Below are 24,891 nucleotides of genomic sequence, written 5' to 3' on the forward strand. Positions count from 1 at the left end.
AAAGCCATGGTGTCCTCTCACCCCAAAGCCCCTCAGCCATGGGCTCTCCTCACCCCAAAACCCCTCAGCCATGGGCTCCCCTCACCCCAAAGCCCCTCGGCCCTACAACCCCCTCACCCCAAAGCCCCTCAGAACCGTTCCCTGTGGGACATGAAGGGCATGAACAGAAGAGCCAGGGGCAGACTTCAGGGGAGGGTTTTAATGTGCCCCACACAGCCCGGGGGTGCCAGGAGTGGGGGATTGCTGTGGGGTGTGAGAGGGATGGGGGAGCCTCCCCTTCCAGCTGGGATCAGCCGGGAGCCCCCCAGAGATCCCAAATCTCCGGGTGTCCCACACCCAGGAAGGACGCCAGACCCCAAAGGACACCGAGAAAGAGACGTCAGAAGGATCCAAAGCCCTGAAGAGTGCCAGAGGGATCCAGAGCTTTGGCACGGGTTTGTGCTTTGCATTTGGGTTTGGGTTGGGTTTGTGGCCGCTCCTGGGGCGCCGCACCCGGCAGAGCCCCGTCCTAGAGCTTGAGCGCTGTGACACGGGGGATGTGGAAGGGACAGGTCTCCTCTGACCCCGTGGAGCTGCAGAAGAGATGGAGAAAGCCCGAGGGATGGTCAGGGAGGGGTCCACACCCCCATCCCCATGTCTTCCCCATCCCTTTGTCCTCCTTGTCCCCGTGTCCTCCCCATCCCCTTGTCCTCCTTGTCCTTGTGTCATCCCCATCCCCTTCTCCTCCTGCCCCATGTTCCCTTCATCCTCTTCTCCTCCCTGTCCCCGTGTCCTCCCATCTCCTTGTCCTCCCATCTCCTTGTCCTCCCAGCCCCGTGTGTTCCCCATCCCCTTGTCCCCCTGTCCCCGTGTCCCCCCGTCCCCTCTCACATGAGGCGGTTGCGGATGGGGCGGAAGTGTTTGGTGAGTCTGACGGCGAAGATGATGCTGGGGATGAGGAAGAAGGTGCAGCAGCCCAGGCTGAACCAGAAGGCGTTCTGCAAGGAGAACCCGCCGGGCTGAGCGGCGCCGGGGGGGCAGGGGCAGCCCCGGGGCTCCGGAGGGGCTCGGGGAGCCTCGGTGCTCCTGCACCTCCTCCCGGAGCCCCGAGGAGGGGGATCCTTACCCAGGGCTCAGCGATGCGGTCGCACAGGATGACCCGCCCGTTGTCCAGGGCCGTGGCGAGCGGCTGGCACGAAGCCACGTCCTCCCTCAGCTGCAACGAGACAAGGCATCAACCCATGCCTGGCTGCTGGAGTGCATTTTGCTTGTGGGGGGATCCATGAGGACTCCTGGGCCCCAAAAATCCCCGCGGGGTCACGGGGAGCTCTCACCGTCTGCCCGACCCAGTTGAGGTACTGGGTGAAATAGCGCAGCTCCTTCCTGGTGAAGCAGCCGAGCTCCTGCGCAGGGGGAAGGCAGCGTGGAGGGAGAACCCCGCAGTTCCCAGTCCGGATTTAACCCGCAGTTCCCAGTCCGGATTTAACCCGCACTTCCCAGTCCGGATTTAGCCCGCAGTTCCCAGTCCAGATTTAACCCGCAGTTCCCAATCCGGATTCAGCCCCGCAGTTCCCAGTCCGGATTTAGCCCGCAGTTCCCAGTTCTGATTCAGCCCCGCACTTCCCAGTCCGGATTTAACCCGCAGTTCCCAATCCGGATTCAGCCCCGCACTTCCCAGCCCGGATTTAACCCGCAGTTCCCAATCCGGATTCAGCCCCGCAGTTCCCAGTCCGGATTTAACCCGCAGTTCCCAGTCCGGATTTAACCCGCACTTCCCAGTCCGGATTTAGCCCGCAGTTCCCAGTCCAGATTTAACCCGCAGTTCCCAATCCGGATTCAGCCCCGCACTTCCCAGCCCGGCTTTAGCCCGCAGTTCCCAGTTCTGATTCAGCCCCGCACTTCCCAGTCCGGATTTAACCCGCAGTTCCCAATCCGGATTCAGCCCTGCACTTCCCAGCCCGGATTTAACCCGCGTTTCCCATCCCGGCTCCATCCCCGCGTTTCCCATCCCGGCTCCATCCCCGCACTCCCCATCCCGGCTCCAGCCTCTCTCCGGGCTAATGCAGGCTGGGAAACGAGGGCTGAAGGCTCCCGGTGCCCTCTTCTCCCTCTTTCCTCCTGGCTGCGGGAGATTCCATTCCATTCCATTTCATTCCATTCCACCCCTGCTGGTTCGCCCAGCCCCGCCTCACCTGCCGCAGGATCTGCTGGGCCTGCAGGGGCAGCCGGGCTTCCACCGAAGCCGTGGTGGCCAACGTCCTCCTCACCCGCTCCTGGGGAAGCCCAGGGAGGGCAGAGCATCCTTAGGGCCCGGAGCAGCAGGGGAGTGCCCGGGTGGGGCATGGAGCAGCCCCAAATTGGGTCTGGGTGCCGGGCAGGGAAAGGGGGATGTGCCCTGAGCAGGGAAACCCCTTTGCAGGGGGATTTCTGGTTTGTGACAGCAAATCTAACCCCTAAAGGAGGCCAGTTCTCCTGGCTGGCATTTTTCCTGGCTCTCCCATCACCCTGCAGCTGTATTTTTTTTTTTTTTTTTTTTTTTTTGGCAGATGGGACCCATGGAGCACCACGAGTTTTTTGGGGCAGGAAGAGACGCGTGAGTACCTTGAGGTGCGGCGCCAAGCGGGAGAGGAACTGGACGCTTTCCCCCAGCTTTGCCTGCGGGACAGGGAGGTGAGAAAGGTTCAGAAACCTCACTGCCCCCTTCAAGGGGACACCCTGCAGCCAGCCCAGCACGGACTCACCACCAAAGCCTCCTGCGACTGCACCGTGGAGTTCTGCATGTGCCACAGCGCCCTCGCCTCCGCCGCCAGCCGCCCGGCCACCGTGCTGTTCCTCTGCGGGGCACAGCGGGGTCAGCCCGGCCCCGTGGCCACCGAGGGCTCCCCCTTTGCCCGCCCCGCCGCTCACCTGCATCTTCTGCAGCCCCTCCAGGTTCCTCGCCAAGCCGGGCAGGCTGGTCTGCACCACAGGGTTCTTCATCTGCGGGGAAACGGAGTCGGGGGCTGCCCAAAATGCAGCCCCACGCCCTGCAGCGGGCCCGGCTCACGGCGAGCACCCCTCACCTCCTCCTGGAAGCGCCCGTAGTCCACCTCGTCCACCCCGCTGCGGGCGAAGGTCTCCAGGTCCTGCCTGCCCTCGCTGCGGAGGAGCCGCACGTCCCCCAGGTCCGCCGTGAAGTCGCCCAGGCGTTTTTGGAAGTCAGCCGTGTACTGTAGGGTCGGGCAGGGCGTTCTGCAGGGCTCCCAGTGACCCCAGTAAAGCTCCTGCGTCCCCCTGGCTCGCCCAGCAGCTCCGGCCGGAGCCGGCCCTCACCTGGGGGGTTTTCAGGTGCTCATCCAGGTCGTAGGAGCTGTCGAGCTGCAGCACCTCCCAGAGCCCCGCGCCGCTCTTGCACTCCCTGCAAGGCACAGGGGGCATTGGAAAAATGACCCCAAAGCCACCCTGGCGGCTCGGGGTGGCTCCTGCGGCACTCACCGGTACGCCGAGCTGAGGTTGGAGTCCCTCCGGAGGTTGAGCTGGCGGGTGACGTTCATGGATGGAGGGAGATTCCCGGGGGTGTCGATGAACTGGGCCAAACAGGAGGAGAAACGGGGTCAGGGTAAGGCAGGGGCGCGCCCAGCAGGGATTCTGGGCGTGCTCTGCCCTCGCAGGGGTGTCCTGGGGGAGCTCACGGCAGCCTGAACTAATTTTGGGTTTATTTGGACATTCCCCACTGTGAAACTTCAGCGGCTGTGTTTGGAGGGACCTGCCCGTGTGTGGCACTGCCATGGGGACAGTCCTGACCCCAGTCCCACGGCCCCAATCCCTCTCCCAGCCCCATCACCCGTCTGCCCACCCCAAGCGGCCCAGGGGTACCCAAGGACCAGGGAACAGCAATTAGGAAGTGAATTAACAGCACAAAGGCTGTTAATCCCAGTTGATGATGCAAATCCGAGGAGCTAATCCTAAACTTAATCTTCTGGTCTAGGACGGGGCTTTTCCAGTCGGGTTTAGGGGGAGGACACAGAGCCTTTGGAGGTGTTTTGGTGCACAGAAGGAAAGATTTACAGGGCGATGGGTGGATGTGTGGCCACCCACCTTATAAATCTCCTGGTTGACCCAGTTCCTGCAAACCAGCGTCTGGATGTTGCCCCCGACCAGGAAGGTGGCGAAAACCAGGAGGATGAGGAGCCAGGAGAACAGGAAAGCCAAGCCCACGCCGCTGAAAGAGGGAGAGGAGGCGCCGCTGGTGGCTTCGCAGCCCCGAGCGGGCAGGAAGGGACCTGCCCGTCCAGCTGCAGCCCCGCGGCTCCTTCCCGAGCCCGGGCACGCCGGGCTGGGCAGGGCCCCGGCAGCGGGGTGTGCCGGCCAGCGGGAGCTGCCAGCTCCCAGGGAGGAGCAGCTTCTCCCAAAGCTGCCGGCGCAGGCGGTGGCTTCAAAAGTTTTTCCGCTGGGACCTCTCCCAGTCCCTCCCTTGGCTTTGCCTCGTGTTTTTTTTTGGGGGGTGCGTGAGATGGAGCAGCCCCCCAGCACGCAGAGAGGCGCTTACACCAGGAGAAACTTGGCGCCAGCTTCTCCCCGGCACTCGTAGTCGCTGGGGTCCTCCCGCTTGGAAAGCCCGTACGCCCCCAGGGCCATTCCCGTCACGTTGCAGGCGAGGATGAGGAGGATGATGGAGCACAGCACCGTGCCCGCGATCCACCTGGAGGGAAGAGCAGCAGGGCACAGCCTCGAGACGCGGGGCTGAGGCACCTGGGGCTCGGGGCCGTTCTCCGCCGCAGCCCCTGCGCCCCGCCGTGCCCCCGGGCTCACCTGTAGCGCTCGAAGCGCTCCGCCTCCCGCAGGTACGGCCGGCTCCGGTGTTCCGCCTCCAGCAGCGCCTCGCTCGCCGGCCGCGTGTAGTCGGGGAGGGGGAAGCCGTCGGCGATGGACTGCACCTTCTCCGCCGTGCGGGCCAGATCGGCCCGCAGATCTGCGGGGCCAGGGCTGGGCTGCAGCGCTGGACGGTCCCTGCGCCCCACGCCGTGTCCCCAAAAGGATTCACCGCGTGGGGGATGTCCCCACTCGGTGTGGCAGCCCCACTCACCCTGGATGACCTGCGCCATCCTCTCCACGGCCAGCTCCGGGATGGAGTTGAAGGTGCCATTGCCCTGCAGGGAAAGGGGGGGTGCTGAGCAGCTCAGCCGGAGCTGCCTGCGGGTACTGGACCCCCCACACTTCACCCCGACCCCCCAACCTGGCGAATCATCTCCGCAAAGTCACTTCGGGGCAGACCAGCCAGCGCCTTCAACACCTTCTCCACCGACGGCACCTTGGGGTGGAGGAAGCACCCTGTGAGCCCCGGGGCAGCGGCGTGGGGAGGTGACCAGGGGGACCAGGAGCCCGCGCCCACCTTGCCGTAGTCGGCGCCCAGCTGCAGGCCCTGAGCCCTGCCCAGGACGCTGGCGCAGGAGGTGCAGCGCGGGTCGTCGAGGAGAGCGACCACGCGGCTCCTCCGCTCCCGCAGCGCCGGCTCCAGCTCGGCCCGCGCCGCCGCCAGCGCCCGCGCCGTCCTGTGCACGATCTGTAAATGGTGCAGCGAGGTCTGTAGGTCTTAAAGAGAAAGGCCAGGGCTAGGTCACGCCGCTCCGCTCGGAGCCCCGGCGAGGCTTCGGCCCCGCTGGCGGTGCCGGGGACAGCGGCGCTCCGGCCGTACCTCCGGCCCTGTCCCGCAGGTCGGCCAGCGCCGCGTAGGTCATGGCCTTGAGCTGCGCGTGGATGGAGAGCCCCACGCTCCTGCTGAGCCCTGCAAGGCACCATGGCACCGTCAGCACCGCGTCCATCCCCGGGGCAAGCTCGGGGTGCTGCCCGCGCCGTGCTTACCGCCCAGGTCGGAGATGATCTGCTTTCGGGGCACCTCGAACTTGTCCACCACCATCTGCACGCCCTGCCGGGAAAGAGGAGCGGGTCAGCCGGGGGCAGCAGCCGCCGGGAGGGGAGGGAGCCCCGCGTTGCCATTCGGAACACATTTTAACTCAGCCACGTCATCTCCTCTTGCCTGCCAAACTATCCCTGAGGGAATCGCGGCCATCCCTGGGCAGCGCCCCGCGCCGGGGGCGAGGCCGCTCGGGGACCCACCTGGGGGACGTTGGCAAGGTGCTGCCGCAGCGTGCGCAGGGTGGAGGGCACGGCCCCCAGCCCCGGCTCCATCTGCCCCTTCACCCGCTGGCTGGTGACGAAGGCGCAGGTGACGCTGACCCTGCGAGGAACGAGCAGGCGGCGATGGCACAGCCCGGCAGGACGCGGTTCCCCCCGCCCGGCGCGGGTTTTGGGGGGTGATTTGTGGGACTCACAGGATGACGAGGGATGTGAAGGACAGGCAGGTCAGCAGGCAGCGGCGGCGGCAGCCCAGCGAGCGCCGGTGGGCGCGGAGGCGGCCCCCGCAGCGCCGCCGGCTCCGGCAGTAGCAGAAGCACATCCCGGCCACGGGCACGGCCACGGTGAAGAGCAGAGCCACGGCGGCACAGACGACATAGCCCAGCTCGTACTGCACCACCTGCGCCACGGGAGAGCCTCGTCGGCACCTCTGCACCGAGCTCGGGGTGCTGCAGGTGCCCTGTGCCAGGTGGAAAACACCCCCATGGCATCCCCTGCCCCACGGCCCGGCTCACCTGTGCTGTCCGCACCGAGCCGGGGTCGTTCAGGGCTGTCCTGAGCAGCTCTGCAAAAAATAAATCATGGCACAGGCAGAGGAGGCAACACCCAGGGCATCCCCAACCTTCCTGGGGCAGCAGCACTGGGACAGAGGCAGAACCCTCTTCTGAACCCCTGGGGACCCCTGGAGCCGCTCTGGGACAGAGGCAGGACCCTCTTCTGAACCCCTGGGGACCCCTGGAGCCGCTCTGGGACAGAGGCAGGACCCTCTTCTGAACCCCTGGGGACCCCTGGAGCCGCTCTGGGACAGAGGCAGGACCCTCTTCTGAACCCCTGGGGACCCCTGGAGCCGCTCTGGGACAGAGGCAGGACCCTCTTCCGAACCCCTGGGGACCCCTGGAGCCGCTCTGGGACGCGGGGATCGCAGCCAGCAGAACGCCCGAGGTCCTGGCAGCAGTGGGATTGCTCTGCTTGAGGTGAGGAATCATTATCCAGCTCATCCTCGCTTTGTATTTTTTCCCCTAGTAAACAGAGTGTCCTCCACTTGGTTCAGGATAATTTTCTAGATTATTCGTGGGGAATTTGCCATTAACTCAAAGATCCTCCCATTTTTAATCCATCCACATCCCAGGCCAGGAACGGGGATATTCACGGACTTATAACAAACGTTTATTTTGGGGTGAATCCCTCTGCCATTCATTATTTATCTGTAATTTAGATTAGCCCAGCGACACTAAAAAATTAATAATTAATCTAATTTCTTTGCAAACCCACTGGATCTGTCGACCCCAAAGCTCTTTCCCCCCCGGCTCCTCGGGGCTCACCTGTGGGCAGCGGGTTCTGCTGGATGAGGTCCAGGCAGCGCCGGACGAGGCCGTAGAGGGGATCGAGCGAGCTGGGCACGCGGTGCAGCGCCGGCACGCGGATCTCGGCGTGCCTGTCGGTGAAGCGCAGCACGGCGCCGGGGCTGCCCGGCTGGCACTGCCAGCTGCCAGCCCCACGCAGCAGCAGCGCCCAGGCCAGCAGCAGCCCTGCCGCCCGCATGGCTCCGGGAGCGGACGGCGAGGGGCTCCGTCAGCCTGCGAGCGGGCAGAGGGGCATGGCCGGCCTCGCTCCGGCTAGGCTGCTGCTCCGGGAAACCTGCCTGACGGGTCAGCAAAGCCCAGACGCTGCCGTGGCTTGTTCCCCCCACGGGCTCCCCGGGGCGGCTGCGTGGAGGCGGCTCCCAAACCATCCCAGGCCTGTTTCGCAAGCCCCGGCATCCCTGAGTCACCGCCGCGGGGTCCCCGCTGTCGAGGCCTGTCCCCAGACCCACGGCAAAGCCTCCCCGGGGGTTTTGGGGAGGGGGATTGGGGGTGCTGAAACCCGCTGTGCTGGGCAACACCGCAGACAGCTTGGAAGGAGGGATTTGGGGTTTTGGGGTGGCAAATGAGGGGTGGCAATGCCCTCGTGTGTGGACGGGGCACCCGGGGGTCAGAATCACCCTTTGGAAAAGCATCCTGAGAGCTGGGGTAGCAACAAGGACACAAAACCAGGAGGAGCACGTGGAGAGGGGCGCCGAGCCCCAGCCGGGTGTGAGATGAGTTCTGCGGCCTCAGCCGGCGCCTGTCCCACACCCCGAGGTGCCACGGCTCCTTCCCAGGGCCCGGATCCTCCTGGTCGAGCGCTAATTACAGGCTGGGCTGGAAGCTCAGGAGGTTCAACCTGATCTCTGGGGGGAGCAGCCCAGACGGCCGCGGGGCGCCCCGAGAGCCGCGACCCTGCTCGGCCGGGCGGTCGGACCGGCCCTTCCCCGCCCACGGCCCCGTCTCCCCGGCGTGGATGCTAATCCGGTGCTTCCCCTCCTCTGGAAAAGGGCTTTTCTCCCACTTTTATTCCAGGCTCATCCCCACCACCCGCTTGGGAACGGGATGTTGGGGATGGCAAAATCCTGTCCGGCTCGGTTTGTGCCATGCCGGGTCAGGAATTCTTGGGATTTTCAGGATTTCTGTGCCCGGCAAGGGAGCCCTGGATGCCCACGCTGGTGCTGGGCAGTGATGGGGATGGCAGGGATGATTTCCCACCGTGATTTCCCATTCTCACCGTGATTTCCCAACCACAGCCTCCATTTCCTGTTCCCACGGTGATTTCCTAAGCCCAGCCTGGATTTCCCATCCCCATGAGGATTCCTCATCCCCATTCCCATTTGACTTCCATATCCATGATGATTTCCCATCCCCAAGAGGATTTCCCATCCCCATTCCCATTTGACTCCCACGTCCACAATGAGATTTCCCATCCCCACCATCATTTCCCACTCCCACCATGATTTCCCTCCAGTTCGGTGCCGGTTTGGTCCTAGCTCAGTGGTCCCGGTTTGGTCCCAATTCGGTCCAAATTCGGTCCCGGTTCGGTGTCCCCATTTCGGTGTCCCCGGTTCAGTGGTCCTGGTTTTGTCCCTGTTCGGTCCCGGTTCTGTCCCGGTTTGGTCCTGGTTCGGTGCTGGTTCTGTCCCAGCTCAGTGGCCCCGATTTGGTGCCAGTTCGGTCCCGGTTCGGTCCCGGTTCTGTCCCAGCTCAGTGGCCCCGGCTCGGTCCCCGTTCTGTCCCAGCTCAGTGGCCCCGGTTCTGTCCCGGTTCTGTCCCGGTTCGGTCCCGGTTCTGTCCCAGCTCAGTGGCCCCGTTTCGGTCCCGGTTCTATCCCGGTTCTGTCCCAGCTCAGTGGCCCCGTTTCGGTCCCGGTTCTGTCCCGTTTCGGTCCCGGTTCTGTCCCGGTTCTGTCCCGCCACCGCTCCGTGCCTGCAGTACCACCCGTGACCGCTACGCGGCGCGCGAGCCCCAGGACGCCGCACGGGAGGCGTGGCCTCCCTGTGACGGGCGTGGCCTCACCGTGGGGGCGTGGCTATTGTCGTTCCTCCACCTCGCGTGGCGGTTGTGGAAGTGACGTCACGCGCGGGCGCCACGGCGTCACCATCATGGCGCGCAGAGGGGCCTGCCGCGTCCCGGCTCGGTGAGCGCGGGGCCGCGGGCTGTGAGGGGATACACGGTGTGAGGGGATACACGGCGTGAGGGGATACAGGGTGTGAGGGGCTGTGGGGCCGCGGGCTGTGAGGGGATACACGGTGTGAGGGGCTGTGGGGCCGCAGGGTGTGAGGGTCCCCGGGCCTGGGGACGCTTGAGGATCTCTGGCCAGGGTGGGAGTTCAAGGTCCCTGAGCCAGGGGGGGGATTTGGGGGTCCCGGGCCTGGGGAGGTTTCAGGGGGGATTTGGGAATTCTGGGCCTGACTTGAGGATCTCTGGCCAGGGTGGCAGTTGAAGGTCCCTCAGCCAGGGGGCGATTTGGGGGTCCCGGGCCTGGGGAGGTTTGAGGGGGGATTTGGGAATTCTGGGCCTGGGAGAGGTTTGAGGGTCCCTAGACCAGGGCCGTGGTTCCCAGGCTGGGGTAGGCTTGAGGGTCCTCAGGACTGGGAGGATTTGGGGGTCCCTGGGCTGGACAGGGTTTGAGGGGTCCCCAGGACTGGGAGGAATTTGGGGGGTCTCTGGGCTGGACAGGGTTTGAGGGTCCCCAGGACAGGGGGATTTGGGGGGTCCCTGGGCTGGGCAGAGTTTGAGGGGTCCCCAGGACTGGGAGGAATTTGGGGGGTCCCTGGGCTGGGCAGGGTTTGAGGGGTCCCCAGGACTGGGGGGATTCTGGTGGCTCGGGGGTCCCTGGCCGTGGGGGATTTTTCACCAGGGGACGCTGAGGGCTCTCAGTGCTGGTGCATTCGGGGTTCCCAGGCCGGGGGGGTTCTGTAGCCGGGTCTGGGGGTGTCTGGGGGGGCCGGGCCGGGGGTCCCTGCCCCGTTTGACCCCCCCTGGGCTCAGGTGGACAGCCTACACCCCGCTGGGCCGCAGGATGCCGGGCACGCGCTTCGTGGCCTTCAAGGTGCCCCTGAAGAAGGTGAGGGAGGGGCACGGGGGGCTGGGGGCAAGCCTGGCCTGGTGGGGCTTCCTTGAGGGAATTCCTGCTCCCAAAATCCTGAGCTGGGCTTGGGAGGGCTCTGCTGCAGGGGACGGGGACAGGAGGGGAGGAATTGGGGGGATTTCCTCCTGGGAAGGGCAGGGAGGGGATGGAGCCACTCAGGGAGGTTTGGGACAGGGAGAGGAGAAGAAAAATCAGCTCCAGGCTGCAAGGGAAGAAAAATCATGGGGATTTTCTCCTGGGAAGGGCAGGGAGGGGATGGAGCTGCTCAGGGAGGGCTGGGACAGGGACAGGAGGACAGAAATGAGCCCCAGGCTGGACATCAGGAGGAATTTGTTCCTGGGAAGGGCAGGGAGGTTTGGGACAGGAGGAGAAAAATCAGCTCCAGGAGGAATTTCTTTCTAGAAAGGGCAGGGAGGTGATGGAGCTGCCCAGGGAGGTTTGGGACGGGGAGAAGAGAAGAAAAATCAGGGGGGTTTTCTCCTGGGAAGGGCAGGGAGGTGTTGGAACACGGACAGTCAGGGGGAATTTGTTCCTGGGAAGGGCAGGGAGGTTTGGGACAGGGACAGCAGGAGAAAAATCAGGTGGAATTTCTTTCTAGAAAGGGCAGGGAGGGGATGGAGCTGCCCAGGGAGGGCTGGGACAGGGACAGGAGGACAGAAATCAGCTCCAGGCTGGACATCAGGAGGAATTTCTTCTTGGGAAGGGCAGGGAGGTTCGGGGACAGGAGGAGAAAAATCAGGTGGAATTTCTTTCTAGAAAGGGCAGGGAGGGGATGGAGCTGCCCAGGGAGGGCTGGGACAGGGACAGGAGGACAGAAATCAGCTCCAGGCTGGACATCAGGGGGAATTTGTTCCTGGGAAGGGCAGGGAGGGGATGGAGCTGCCCAGGGAGGGCTGGGACAGGGACAGGAGGACAGAAATCAGCTCCAGGCTGGACATCAGGAGGAATTTCTTCCTGGGAAGGGCAGGGAGGTTTGGGACAGGGACAAGAGAAGAAAAATCAGGGGGATTTTCTCCTGGGAAGGACAGGGAGGTGTTGGAACACAGACAGAAGGGAGGAATCAGGGGATTTCCTCCTAGGAAGAGCAGGGAGGTGATGGAGCTGCCCAGGGAGATTTGGAACAGGGACAGGAGGAGAAAAATAAGGGGAGATTTCTTCCTGGGAAGGGCAGGGAGGGGATGGAGCTGCTCAGGGAGGTTTGGGACAGGGACAAGAGAAGAAAAATCATGGGGATTTTTTCCTGGGAAGGACAGGGAGGTTTGGGACAAGGTCAGGAGGAGAGGAATCAGGGGAATTTCCTCCTAGGAAGGGCAGGGAGGTGATGGAGCTGCCCAGGGAGATTTGGAACAGGGACAGGAGGAGAAAAATAAGGGGAGATTTCTTCCTGGGAAGGGCAGGGAGGGGATGGAGCTGCCCAGGGAGGTTTGGGACAGGGACAGGGGGAGAAAAATCAGGGGAATTTGTGTGATTTGTGTGATTTGTGTGTTTGGGCTGAATTCCCACAGCAGAGCTGCAGTGAGTGCCCAGCTGTGTTTGTCACTGTGGAATTTGTCACTCAGCCTGGCAGCTCCCAGCTGAGCAGCCCCAAAGCTCTGAGCAAATCCATGAACTGGCTGATTTCAGTGTCATTTTCACCCAAACCAGCCCAGAATTCAGTGACCAAAATGTGTTTTTCTTTTTTTTTTTTTGCCTGGGTTGTTGTCTCTGCTCTCCAGAGCAGGAGCCTCTCCCCACCCCTCACAACACCCCCAGACTTTAGTAACTGCTTTAAAACATCATTTCCTTCTTTAAAACATCATTTCCTTCTTTAAAACATCATTTCCTGCAGAATTTTCATCAGAACTTTCTGTTTGGGCTGAATCCCTGGTTTTCAGCACTGCAGTGAGTGCCCAGCTGTGTTTGTCACTGTGGAATTTGTCACTCAGCCTGGCAGCTCCCAGCTGAGCAGCCCCAGAGCTCTGAGCACATCCATGAACTGGCTGATTTCAGTGTCATTTTCACCCAAACCAGCCCAGAATTCAGTGACCAAAATGTGTTTTTCTTTTTTTTTTTTTGCCTGGGTTGTTGTCTCTGCTCTCCAGAGCAGGAGCCTCTCCCCACCCCTCACAACACCCCCAGACTTTAGTAACTGCTTTAAAACATCATTTCCTTCTTTAAAACATCATTTCCTGCAGAATTTTCATCAGAACTTTCTGTTTGGGCTGAATCCCTGGTTTTCAGCACTGCAGTGAGTGCCCAGCTGTGTTTGTCACTGTGGAATTTGTCACTCAGCCTGGCAGCTCCCAGCTGAGCAGCCCCAGAGCTCTGAGCAAATCCATGAACTGATTTCAGTGTCATTTTCACCCAAACCAGCCCAGAATTTAGTGACCAAAATGTGACTTGTTTTTTTTTGCCTGAGTTGTTGTCTCTGCTCCCCAGAGCAGGAGCCTCTCCCCACCCCCAGGTTTTAACAAGTGCTCCAAACCATCATTTCCTGCAGTGCTTTGAGCAGAACCTTCTGCCACGGCAGAGATTTTCCCCTCACGACCTCATCAGGAAGGTGCAGGAGAGGAAGGAGGAGCTGGGGCTGATCATCGACCTCACCTACACCACGCGCTACTACGGCCCCGAGGTCGGTGCCAGAACTGGGCAATTCTCCTCAAAAACAGCTCCCTGGAGAGGGGCAGGGCTGGAATCCTCTGCCAGGGCTGAGGGGAAACCTTGTGGGCAGGGATCAACTCTTCAACCCCCAAATCCTCTGAGCCAGCCCAGATTTGGGGGTGATGTTCGGGTGGGGTTTGTGGGTTCTCCTGAGGGAAGAGCTCAAACCTGGGGAAATCAATTCTTCAATCCCTAAATCCTCTGAGCCAGCCCAAATTTGGGGATGTCATTGTGGTGGGGTTTGTGGGTTCTCCTAAGGGAAGAGCTCAAACCTGGGGAATTCTCCTCAAAAACAACACCCTGGCTGTTCCCTGATTTTTTGTTAGAGTAAAAAATCAGACAGAGTGGGTTTTTTTGAGCCAGCCCAAATTTGGGGGTGATGTTCGGGTAGGGTTTGTAATGTCTCCTGAGGGAAGAGCTCAGAGCTCAAAAGTGGGGAATTCTCCTCAAAAACAGCTCCCTGGAGAGGGGCAGGGCTGGAATCCTCTGCCAGGGCTGAGGGGAAACCTTGCAGGCCAGGGGGATGTTTCTGATCAATTCTCCAACCCCCAGATCTTCTTGGATCCAGCCCAAATTTGGGGGTGATGTTCGAAATGGGGTTTGTGGGTTCTCCTGAGGGAAGAGCTCAAACCTGGGGAATTCTCCTCAAAAACAACACCCTGGCTGTTCCCTGATTTTTTGTTAGAGTAAAAAATCAGACAGAGTGGGTTTTTTTGAGTAGAATAGCTGAATCTTTACGGTAGATTTTGTATTTTTTTTGTATTTTTATATGGTATCAGAAGGTGCTGTACTGGAATTTTATAGGTTAGTGAATCATTGTAAGGTGGATGGTGATGGCTGGTGTCCATGTCTATTAAATTGTTTTCTTTTCAGAAAGAAATTAGGTATATGTATAATTAGATATATAAATATTTATTAGGTATATTTATAATTAGGTATACTCATTAGATACATATATATTTATTAGATATACTTATAATTAGGTATATTTATTAGGTAAATGTATAGGTATATTTATTAGGTATGTATATATTTATTAGGTATATTTATAATGAGGTATATTTATTTAATTTAGGTATATTTATATTTTTTCTTTATGGACTGGTTTGAATGTAATAGGTTAATAAATAATTGAATTTTAATTGATTGGTTGGTGATGGCTCATGTCAAATTATTTTCTTTTGGGGTATGTTTATAATTTTTTATATTAAAACATATTAAAAATATATATTTATATAATTTTTAATATATATTTTGCCTTTATGGACTCTTCACAGGACACATTTTTTATTTTTGCAGGTGTAGCCTGTTTTCTCACAAAACCAGATTGTTAAAAACCCAGATTGTTATGTAAACTGATTCTTATAAACAGAACTTTTCTTACCTAAAACTGCAGCTGCTCTTTGGGGTTTGGTGAGAAAACTCACTTTTTGTGGTTTATTACCTGTGATTCTTTAATTAATAAGAATTTTTGTGTGAGGAAAACTGCTTTTTTCTGCTTAGGCTTTGGTGAGAAAACTCACTTTCTGTGGTTTATTACCTGTGGTTCTTTAATTAATAAGAATTTTTTTGTGAGGAAATCTGCTTTTTTCTGCTTTATTCCTTTGTGATTGTGTAATTAATAAGAGTTTTTGTGTGAGGAAAACTCACCTTTTTCTGGTTTACTACCTGTGATTCTTTAATTAATAAGAATTTTGTGTGAGGAAAACTGCTTTTTTCTGTTCTTTTTTAACCTGTTACTGTATAATTAATCAGGATTTCTGTGCTTTTTCTGGAAATTCCTGCCTTTTTTCCCCCCAGGAGCTGCCCCCCACGCTGTGCTATTCGAAGATCCTGACCATGGGCCACGAGATCCCCAGCACAAAAACCTTCCTGAAGTTCAGCTGCCTGGTGAGAGACTTCCTGATGGCCAACAAAGACAACGGTGAGCCTGGGGTCCCTCCTGGCCCAGCAGGGATTCCTTTCCCTCCTCTTGGCCTGGGAATACCCAGGCAATAAATTGGATTTTCCTGGGCAGGGATGGAGGCAGAGCTCCCCTGGATTTTGGGGGTTTTTGAACTCACCTGGGTGGGCTCTGAGCTCCCTCCCAGCCCAGAGCACTGCAGGGTTCTGTGTGACTCGAGCCTTGATTGGGTTTGAGCTCTGGCACGGAGCAGATGAGCCACAATTAACGAGCTGAGCGCTAATTAGGGCTGCGGTTATTGCACCGTGCTGGGGGGGTGGGGCAGAGGGGCTCCTTCTGGGGACATTTGGGACATTTGGGAGGGGAAGCAGCTCAGGGTGCCCTGTGTGTGTTGCAGATAAACTCATCGGGGTGCACTGCACACATGGCCTGAACAGGACTGGCTACCTGGTCTGCAGGTGAGTGCTGCTTGCCCACAGGTTCCCTGGGGGCAATTCCAGGTGAGTCCTTGCCCACAGGGCTCCCTGGGGGCACTCAGGTGAGTGCTGCTTGCCCACAGGGCTCCCTGTGGCACTTCCAGGTGAGTCCTTGCCCACAGGGCTCCCTGGTGGCACTCAGGTGAGTGCTGCTTGCCCACAGGGCTCCCTGGGGGCAATTCCAGGTGAGTTCTTGCCCACAGGCTCCCTGGTGGCAATTCCAGGTGAGTTCTTGCCCACAGGGCTCCCTGGGGGCACTCAGGTGAGTTCTTGGCCAGAGGGGATCAGTGGTGGCACTTCCAAGTCAGTTCTCCTTCCCCACGTGGGCCCAGTGGTGGCAATTCCAGGTGAGTTCTCCTTGTGCCACTTCCAGGTGAGTTCCTGCCCTGAGGGCTTCATTGGTGGCAATTCCAGGTCAATTCTCCTGGTGACAATTCCAGGCGAGCTCTCCTTGTCCAGGTGAGCTCAGTGGTGGCACTTCCAGGTCAGTTCTTGGCCACAGGGTCACTGGTGACACTTCAGGTGAGTTCTTGCCCAGGTGGGCTCAGTGGTGGCACTTCCAGGTCAGTTCTCCTGGTGGCACTCCCAGGTGAGTTCTCCTTGCCCAGGTGGGCTCAGTGGTGACAATTCCAGCTCAGTTCTCCTGGTGGCATTCCAGGTCACTCCTGTGACAGTTCCAGGTGAGTTCTCCTGTCCCAGGTGGGCTCAGTGGTGACAATTCCAGGTCACTCCTGTGACAGTTCCAGGTGAGTTCTCCTGTCCCAGGTGGGCTCAGTGGTGGCACTGCAGGAGGAAAGCAGAGTGGAGTGATTCCTGTGGCCCCAAACTTGCAAGGATTCACAGCTTTTCTTAGGGGGCATTTTTCATCCCAAAATCCATCAGTAAATGCTGCTTTTCCATAAATAAAAGCTTTAAAACTCCCCAGTCTTTTCCTTCTGTTTGCATCATCACCAACCCATCGGTGTTTTCATAATTAATTGTTTAATTAGAGATGTTCTGCTGCTCTTTCAGGTACCTGATTGATGTTGAAGGCATGGAGCCAAATGCTGCCATAGAGTGTGAGCATCCTGTGGGGTGGGCAGTGTTCAGGGAGGGAAGGGCAGATTTTGGGAGGAAACTTTTTTAAAAAGTGTTTTAAAAAAGCTTGAAGAGGCTTTTCTTTTTATTTGGGAAAAGGTTATTTTTTTTGGAGAAAAGTGGGAAAAATAATTTATTTAACAAAGTGTTTCTAAGTGTGAAAGATTAATAATGTTAAACAATAAAACTTTCTGTTGTTTTCAAGAGAAATTAAATCAAATTTAGAAACTTTTTCGTGGATTGTAGTTAGGTTTGCTTAGTTTTTTATTAGTATTTTGGTGTTGGAATGCAGTGGTTCAGGCTCTGGTGGGTTGTAGATTCTTTTTTTGGGTTTTTAGTTCAGAGTAGGTTTGAAGAACAAGAAAAATTAAAGTTCAGGAAACTTTTTTTTTTGTTTAGTTAGCTAAAAGCTAAGTGAAAAGTAGAGTTTTTGGGTGGTTTCAGTTGCTCTGGGGTAACTCTGTCCCCAGTGTTCAACACATCCCGAGGGCACCGCATGGAGAGAGCCAACTACATCAAGGACCTGCAGGGGAGAGCCCAGAGGTGAGCCTGCCTGCTCCAGGAGCAGCTCCTGAGCCTCAGGGGGCTCCAGCTGGGGCTGGGGGCACACCCAGCCCGGGGGGCACGGTCAGAGCTCACACAGGGCAGGGTTAGCTGGGCTCTGGGGGAGAAATCCCCCCCCGTGAGGGTGGCGAGGGGCTGGGGTGGAATTGCCAGGAAATCTGGGGCTGCTCCATCCCTGGGAGAGTGCAGGGAGCAGCCTGGGCTAGGGGAAGGTGTCCTTGGGTGGGATTTGAGGTCTTTTCCAACCCAAACCATTCTGGGGTTGGAGGTGGATGGAAAACCCCCCCAGGTCTCCTTCCAAGAGCTGGTGGGATCGCTCAGCGGGTGAAAAACTCCCTTGTTCCAGTGAAAACATCTGGAATTCTCTTTCAAATTCCCTCCAAAAGCAGCTGTGAGCTGAAGAATCCGGGCTCAGATCCCAGGAAGAAGGGCAGTGGCCCAGGCAAGCCCCAGGAGCACCCCCAGCCCCCCCTGGCAGTGCCCAGGTAGGTGTTTGCCCCCTCCCCTGGCCCAGGGAGCTGCTCCTTCCCTCTGGGAACAATCCCAGCTGGGTTTTTCCAGGCTGCAGCTCCCCCAGGGCTTTGCCTCTCTGAAAGTTCAGGGCCAAAATGCCAACAGTGAGGCTCCTGTGCCTGGGGCACCCCCAGGGATGTTCCCAGCTGGGAATTCCCAGGAATGGAGTGCCAGGAGCCTCCCCCAGCTGGGAGCTGAGCTCTGGCACCTCCTGCCCGTGGGGGAGCTCCCAGAGCATCTCCAGGACAAGTTTGGGAGCCACTGCCAGCTTTGGGCACAGCTGTGGCTCCTTCCCCTCCTCCCCAGTTCCTGATGGAAAGGGTGTGGGAAGAGCTCAGCGGGTGAAAAACTCCCTTGTTCCAGTGAAAACATCTGGAATTCTCTTTCAAATTCCCTCCAAAAGCAGCTGTGAGCTGAAGAATCCGGGCTCAGATCCCAGGAAGAAGGGCAGTGGCCCAGGCAAGCCCCAGGAGCACCCCCAGCCCCCCCTGGCAGTGCCCAGGTAGGTGTTTGCCCCCTCCCCTGGCCCAGGGAGCTGCTCCTTCCCTCTGGGAGCAATCCCAGCTGGGTTTTTCCAGGCTGCAGCTCCCCCAGGGCTTTGCCTCTCTGAAAGTTCAGGGCCAAAATGCCAACAGTGAGGCTCCTGTGCCTGGGGCACCCCCAGGGATGTTCCCAGCTGGGAATTCCCAGGAATGGAGTGCCAGGAGCCTCCCCCAGCTGGGAGCTGAGCTCTGGCACCTCCTGCCCGTGGGGGAGCTCCCAGAGCATCTCCAGGACAAGTTTGGGAGCCACTGCCAGCTTTGGGCACAGCTGTGGCTCCTTCCCCTCCTCCCCAGTTCCTGATGGAAATGGAGAATCAGGAAATTCCTGATGGAAATTGAAAAAAAAAAAAATCCATTGTGGAAATTGAAAAAAAAATCCATGATGGAAATTGAAAAAAATCCTTGATGGAAATTGAAAATCCATGATGGAAATTGAAAAAAATCCTTGATGGAAATTGAAAATCCCTGATGGAAATGGAAAAAAATCCTGATGGAAATGGAAATTTCCTGAGAATTTGAAATTGAAATTCCTCCTGAAATTTCCTCCAGAAATCAGGAGTGAGCCTCTCTGGGAGTTCAGGCTGCAGGAAAGGCTCTGGGTGTTCCCCCAGCCCTTTTTGGGGTGCTGATCCCAAATTTCCCTGCAGGAAAGGCTCTGGGTGCTCCCCCAGCCCTTTTTGGGGTGCTGATCCCCATTTTCCCTGCAGGAAAGGCACCCAGAAGGGCTGAGGGTGCACTGGGTGCACCCAGAGGGGCTCTGGGTGCTCCCCCAGCCCTTTTTGGGGTGCTGATCCCCATTTTCCCTGCAGGAGCAGCAGCAGTGCCAGGCAGAGGCAGGGACAGCAGAAAAAGCTGGAGCATCAGGAGCAGAATCATCTGGAGACAGAGCATCTGGAACAGAGGAAACACAAAAAGCTGGAGCATCAGGAGCAGAGGAAGAAGAAAAAGCAGAATCCTCTGGAGACAGAACATCTGGAGGAAAGGAAGCAGAAGAAGCAGAGGCAGCAGGATGATGTGGAGATGGAGCAGCTGGAGCAGAGGCAGCAGAAAAAGCTGGAACATCAGGAGAAGAATCATCTGGAGACAGAGCATCTGGAACAGAGGAAACACAAAAAGCTGGAACATCAGGAGCAGAATCATCTAGAGATGGAGCATCTGGAGCAGAAGAAGCAGAAGAAGCTGAAATATCTGGAGCAGAATCATCTGGAGCAGAGGAAGCAGAAAAAGCAGAATCATCAGGAACAGAATCAGCTGGAGCAGAGGAAGCAGGAAAAGTTTGAGCAGAGGAAGCAGAAAAAACTGGAGCATCTGGAGCAGGAACATCTGGAAATGGAGCACCAGGAGCAGAGGAAGCAGAAAAAGCTGAAACATCTGGAGCAGAATCATCTGGAGCAGAAGAAGCAGAAAAAAATGGAACATCTGGAGCAGAAGAAGCAGAAAAAGCAGAATCATCTGGAGGAGAGGAAGCAGAAGAAACAGGAACATCTGGAGCAGGAAAAGCAGAATCATCTGGAAATGGAACATCAGGAGCAGAGGAAGCAGAAAAAGCAAAATCACCTGGAGGAGAGGAAGCAGAAAAAGCTGAAACATCTGGAACAGAATCAGCTGGAGAAGGAAAAGCAGAATCATCTGGAAATGAATGAGCAAAATCACCTGGAGGAGAGGAAGCAGAAAAAACTGGAACATCAGGAGCAGAAGAAAGAGAGGAAGCAGAAAAAGCTGGAACATCAGGAACAGAATCATGTGGAAATAGGGCAGCAGGAGCAGAGGAAACAGAAGAAACAGAAACATCTGGAGCAGGAAAAGCAGAATCATCTGGAAATAGAGCATCAGGAGCAGAGGGAGCAGAAAAAACTGGAGCTTCAGGAGCAGAATCATCTGGAGGAGAGGAAGCAGAAGAAACAGAAACATCTGGAGCAGGAAAAGCAGAATCATCTGGAAATAGAGCATCAGGAGCAGAGGGAGCAGAAAAAACTGGAGCTTCAGGAGCAGCAGCATCAGGAGCAGAGGAAGCAGAAGAAACAGAAACATCTGGAGCAGGAAGAGCAGAATCATCTGGAGATGGAACATCAGGAGAGCAGGAGGCAGAAAAAGCTGGAACACCTGGAGCATCTGGAGACAGATCATCAGGAGCGGAGGAAACGGAAGAAACAGAAACATCTGGATGGAGCATCTGGAGACAGAGCATCAGGAGCAGTGGAAACGGAAGAAACAGAAACATCTGGAGCAGGAAAAGCAGAATCATCTGGAAATGGAACATCAGGAGCAGAGGAAGCAAATGGAACATCAGGAGCAGAGGAAGAATCATCTGGAAATGGAACATCATGAACAGAAAAAACAGAAGAAACAGAAACATCAGGAACAGAATCATCTGGAAAGGGAACATCAGGAAGAGAAAAAACAGAAGAAACAGAAACATCTGGAGATGGAACATCAGGAAGAGAAAAAACAGAAGAAACAGAAACATCTGGAGATGGAACATCAGGAAGAGAAAAAACAGAAGAAACAGAAACATCTGGAGATGGAACATCAGGAGCAGAGGAAGCAGAATAAACAGGAACATCTGGAGCAGGAAAAGCAGAATCATCTGGAGCAGAATCATGTGGAAATAGAGCAGCAGGAGAAGAGGAAACAGAAGAAACAGAAACAACAGAAACATCTGGAGCAGGATCAGCAGAATCATCTGGAGATGGAACAGAAGAAACAGAAACATCTGGAGCAGGATCAGCAGAATCATCTGGGGATGGAACAGAAGAAACAGAAACATCTGGAAATGGAACATCAGGAGCAGAGGAAGCAGAAGAAGCAGCAACATAAGGAAAAGAAACATCTGGAAATGGAACATCAGGAGCAGAGGAAGCAGAAGAAGCAGCAACATAAGGAAAAGAAACATCTGGAAATGGAACATCAGGAGCAGAGGAAGCAGAAACATCTGGAGCAGAGCTCTCAGGAGCAGGGGGCCCTGGAGCTGCCCCCCAGGAACTGCTGCCTCTCCCCACCCCCCAAGAAGAAGAAGAAGCAGCAGCAGCAGCTGCCCAGCAGCTGGACAGGGCTTCCAGCTGACTTTTAATCTGACTTTTCATCTGATTTTTAATCTGATTTTTGATCTGGTTTCTCTCACTGCCCACAGCTCTGGTGCTTCTCCACCAGGAGAGCCCTGCGGGGAGCAGCAGGAGCTGCCAGGCAGCAGGTTTTTAAGAATCAGGGCTGGTTTGAATCTGGTTTTTCTCCCAGCTCTGGTGCTTTCACAGGAATTTTTAACTCTGGGCATGCTGAATAACCCCACAGGAACACCCTCAGCTGTCCCTGGGCAACAAAACCGGCTTTTGTTGATCTCCTCAGGGCACAGCGAGGAATGGAGTGGCCTTGCAACTCCGATTTTTATCCTTTTTTACCCGTTTTTGCTGTTGGGTAAAATCAGAGACGTTTTTTTACCCGAGTAAAAAATTTCTACTTTTGCTAAAGTAAATTCCCACGCTGTGCAAACTCCAGCCTGGCTGCGGAGCAGTGATTCCCGCGAGGGGCCCGCGCTGCGGGGGGGTCGGGCCCGGTTTTGGGGTGAGAACGGCCGGGTTTGGGCCGGGCGGAGCGCGGCATTTCCGCGGGCGCGGCCCCTTTAAGACGCACCGCTATGACGTCACCACGTCCCCCTAAGGGAGCGGAAGCCGCTTCGCAACCGGGCGGAAGTCAGGGGTGCGTGCTACATGCCCGGATGTTGAGGCGGCTTCTGATTGGCTGCTGAGAGCGAGGCGGCGGCAGGTGGGGAAGAACCCGGAAGTGCTGAGGGGAAACGGCGGCGGCCCGCGCCAGGTCAGGGCCGGGCCGGGCTGGGGAGGGCCCTGCGGGATGGGGGGGTCCCTCTGAGCACCGGGGGCGGCTTGAGGCGCCAGGGCTGCGGTGCTGGGGCGTCCCGAGCTGCCCCGAGAGCCCGCGGCAGGAGCGCTCCGCTTGGGGGGTCAGTATGGCGGCGCGGGCAGCAGCGGGGTCTGCAATCTTCCCCCCTTGAGCGGGGGGCACCGCCCGGAGTGTTCCGGCCGTGGATATTCACTGTAGGAAGGAGGATCCCATTCCGGGGGGGGCGCTGGCTGTGGGGACCTTCGCTTTAAGTTCCTGTCCTGAATCCTAAATTAATTAGTGGCGTAAATTAATTGGTAACCGCCATGTCTGATCGGAAGGGGATCTGCGCAGGGCTGGGGGTGTTTCCGCTCGGGGCAGGGGCCGGTTTGGGGCTCCCTTTGCCCTGTTGGGAGGGGAGGATCCTGGAGCCCTGTGATTCCCTAATTCCATGATTCCCCGATGTCTGTCATTCCCTGATTTCCGTGATCCAGTGATTTCCCTGATTCCCAAATTCAGTGATTTCTGTGATCCAGTGATTCCGTGATTCCCCAGCTCCCTGATTCCCACGTTCAGTGATTTCTGTGTTTCAGTGGTTTCCCTGATTTTTATGATTCATGATTCCCAGATTTCCCTCATTTCCCCAGTTCCCTGACTTCTGCGTTTCAGTGATTTCTGTGATCCGTGATTCCCCCAATTCCCTGACTCCCTGATTGCCTGATTTCTGTGATCCAGTGATTTCTGTGATTCCCTGATCTCCGTGATTCCCTCATTCTTGTGATTCCCTCATTTCTCTTATTCACGATCCCCTGATCTCTGTGATTCCCTGATCTCTGATATCCCCTGACCTCTGTGATTCCCTCATTTCTCTTATTCACGATCCCCTGATCTCTGTGATTCCCTGATCTCTGATATCCCCTGACCTCTGTGATTCCCTCATTTCTCTTATTCACGATCCCCTGATCTCTGTGATTCCCTGATCTCTGATATCCCCTGACCTCTGTGATTCCCTCATTTCTCTTATTCACGATCCCCTGATCTCTGTGATTCCCTGATCTCTGATATCCCCTGACCTCTGTGATTCCCTGATCTCTGATATCCCCTGACCTCTGTGATTCCCTGATTTCCGTGATTCCCCCATTTCCATGATTCCCTGATTTCTGTTATTCATGATTCCTGATTTCCATGATTCCCAGATTTCCATGATTCCCCCATTTCCGTGATTCCCTGACCTTGTGATTTCTCACCTCTGTGATTCCCTGATTTCCGTTATTTATGATTCCCTGATTTCCGTGATTCCCCCATTTCCGTGACTCCCTGACCTTGTGATTTCTCACCTCTGTGATTCCCTGATTTCTGTTATTCATGATTCCTGATTTCCATGATTCCCTCATTTCCGTGATTCCCTGATTTCCGTTATTCATGATTCCCTGATCTCTGTGATTCCCTGATCTCTGATATCCCCTGACCTCTGTGTTTCTGACCTCTGTGATTCCCTGATTTCTGTTATTCATGATTCCTGATTTCCATGATTCCCTCATTTCCGTGATTCCCTGATTTCCGTTATTCATGATTCCCTGATCTCTGTGATTCCCTGATCTCTGATATCCCCTGACCTCTGTGTTTCTGACCTCTGTGATTCCCTGATTTCTGTTATTCATGATTCCTGATTTCCATGATTCCCTCATTTCCGTGATTCCCTGATTTCCGTTATTCATGATTCCCTGATCTCTGTGATTCCCTGATCTCTGATATCCCCTGACCTCTGTGTTTCTGACCTCTGTGATTCCCTGATTTCTGTTATTCATGATTCCTGATTTCCATGATTCCCTCATTTCCGTGATTCCCTGATTTCCGTTATTCATGATTCCCTGATCTCTGTGATTCCCTGATCTCTGATATCCCCTGACCTCTGTGTTTCTGACCTCTGTGATTCCCTGATTTCTGTTATTCATGATTCCTGATTTCCATGATTCCCTCATTTCCGTGATTCCCTGATTTCCGTTATTCATGATTCCCTGATCTCTGTGATTCCCTGATCTCTGATATCCCCTGACCTCTGTGTTTCTGACCTCTGTGATTCCCTGATTTCTGTTATTCATGATTCCTGATTTCCATGATTCCCTCATTTCCGTGATTCCCTGATTTCCGTTATTCATGATTCCCTGATCTCTGTGATTCCCTGATCTCTGATATCCCCTGACCTCTGTGTTTCTGACCTCTGTGATTCCCTGATTTCTGTTATTCATGATTCCTGATTTCCATGATTCCCTCATTTCCGTGATTCCCTGATTTCCGTTATTCATGATTCCCTGATCTCTGTGATTCCCTGATCTCTGATATCCCCTGACCTCTGTGTTTCTGACCTCTGTGATTCCCTGATTTCTGTTATTCATGATTCCTGATTTCCATGATTCCCTCATTTCCGTGATTCCCTGATTTCCGTTATTCATGATTCCCTGATCTCTGTGATTCCCTGATCTCTGATATCCCCTGACCTCTGTGTTTCTGACCTCTGTGATTCCCTGATTTCCGCGGTTCCCCGATTCCCCCGACTCCCCGCTTCCCCATCCCCGGTTCCCTCCGGTCTCACTGCCCTCCCTCCGCAGCGCGGCCGGGTGCCGGCGCCATGCCCGGGGCGGCGGGCAGCGCCAGCCTGGCCCCCGAGGAGCGCGTGCGGCGGCTGATCCGGGCGGGCAGCAGCGTGCAGGTCAGCGAGGACGTGCCCCCGCGCCGCTACTTCCGCTCGGGTGTCGAGATGCTGCGCATGGCCACGGTCTACTGCCAGGAGGGCAACCTGGAGCACGCC

General features: G+C 56.5%; 2 protein-coding genes across 2 annotated transcripts; one reads left to right on the plus strand and one right to left on the minus strand.

Moving 5' to 3' along the window:
- Window positions 1-7,635, minus strand: PROM2 (prominin 2). Its single transcript, XM_041405282.1, has 21 exons — window positions 7,416-7,635; window positions 6,291-6,603; window positions 6,076-6,196; window positions 5,821-5,884; window positions 5,654-5,743; window positions 5,195-5,550; window positions 5,045-5,108; window positions 4,771-4,930; window positions 4,508-4,660; window positions 4,057-4,180; window positions 3,454-3,545; window positions 3,292-3,376; window positions 3,042-3,188; window positions 2,887-2,958; window positions 2,721-2,813; window positions 2,581-2,634; window positions 2,172-2,252; window positions 1,314-1,382; window positions 1,106-1,195; window positions 871-977; window positions 1-572 (listed from the first exon to the last, which is right to left on the minus strand). Exons 1-21 carry the CDS (start codon window positions 7,633-7,635, stop codon window positions 509-511), a joined length of 2,619 nt encoding a protein of 872 aa, XP_041261216.1. The 3' UTR covers window positions 1-508.
- Window positions 7,636-9,515: 1,880 nt separating this feature from the next.
- On the plus strand, window positions 9,516-20,860 carry LOC121336282 (trichohyalin-like). The gene is made up of 11 exons (XM_041405283.1): window positions 9,516-9,579; window positions 10,434-10,509; window positions 13,013-13,144; window positions 14,974-15,097; window positions 15,474-15,534; window positions 16,564-16,610; window positions 17,100-17,172; window positions 17,583-17,678; window positions 19,058-19,770; window positions 20,633-20,792; window positions 20,845-20,860. The coding sequence occupies exons 1-11, from the start codon at window positions 9,545-9,547 to the stop codon at window positions 20,858-20,860; spliced, it is 1,533 nt and encodes a 510-aa protein (XP_041261217.1). The 5' UTR covers window positions 9,516-9,544.
- Window positions 20,861-24,891: the final 4,031 nt, after the last annotated feature.

This window comes from Onychostruthus taczanowskii, unplaced genomic scaffold, assembly GCF_017590055.1.
Source record: "Onychostruthus taczanowskii isolate IOZ18803 unplaced genomic scaffold, ASM1759005v1 scaffold228, whole genome shotgun sequence".
Classification (NCBI taxonomy): Eukaryota; Metazoa; Chordata; class Aves; order Passeriformes; family Passeridae; genus Onychostruthus; species Onychostruthus taczanowskii.

Excerpts from the sequence above, each read along its gene's own strand:
- PROM2 (XM_041405282.1), bottom strand. The coding sequence starts at position 7,635 with ATGCGGGCGGCAGGGCTGCTGCTGGCCTGGGCGCTGCTGCTGCGTGGG. Across the intron at positions 2,253-2,580 it reads GCTTGGCGCCGCACCTCAAG|GAGCGGGTGAGGAGGACGTT; the intron begins GTACTCACGCGT and ends GGGCTTCCCCAG. Across the intron at positions 1,196-1,313 it reads TCAACTGGGTCGGGCAGACG|CTGAGGGAGGACGTGGCTTC; the intron begins GTGAGAGCTCCC and ends GTCTCGTTGCAG.
- LOC121336282 (XM_041405283.1), top strand. The coding sequence starts at position 9,545 with ATGGCGCGCAGAGGGGCCTGCCGCGTCCCGGCTCG. Across the intron at positions 9,580-10,433 it reads GCCTGCCGCGTCCCGGCTCG|GTGGACAGCCTACACCCCGC; the intron begins GTGAGCGCGGGG and ends CCCTGGGCTCAG. Across the intron at positions 16,611-17,099 it reads GCCAAATGCTGCCATAGAGT|TGTTCAACACATCCCGAGGG; the intron begins GTGAGCATCCTG and ends CTCTGTCCCCAG.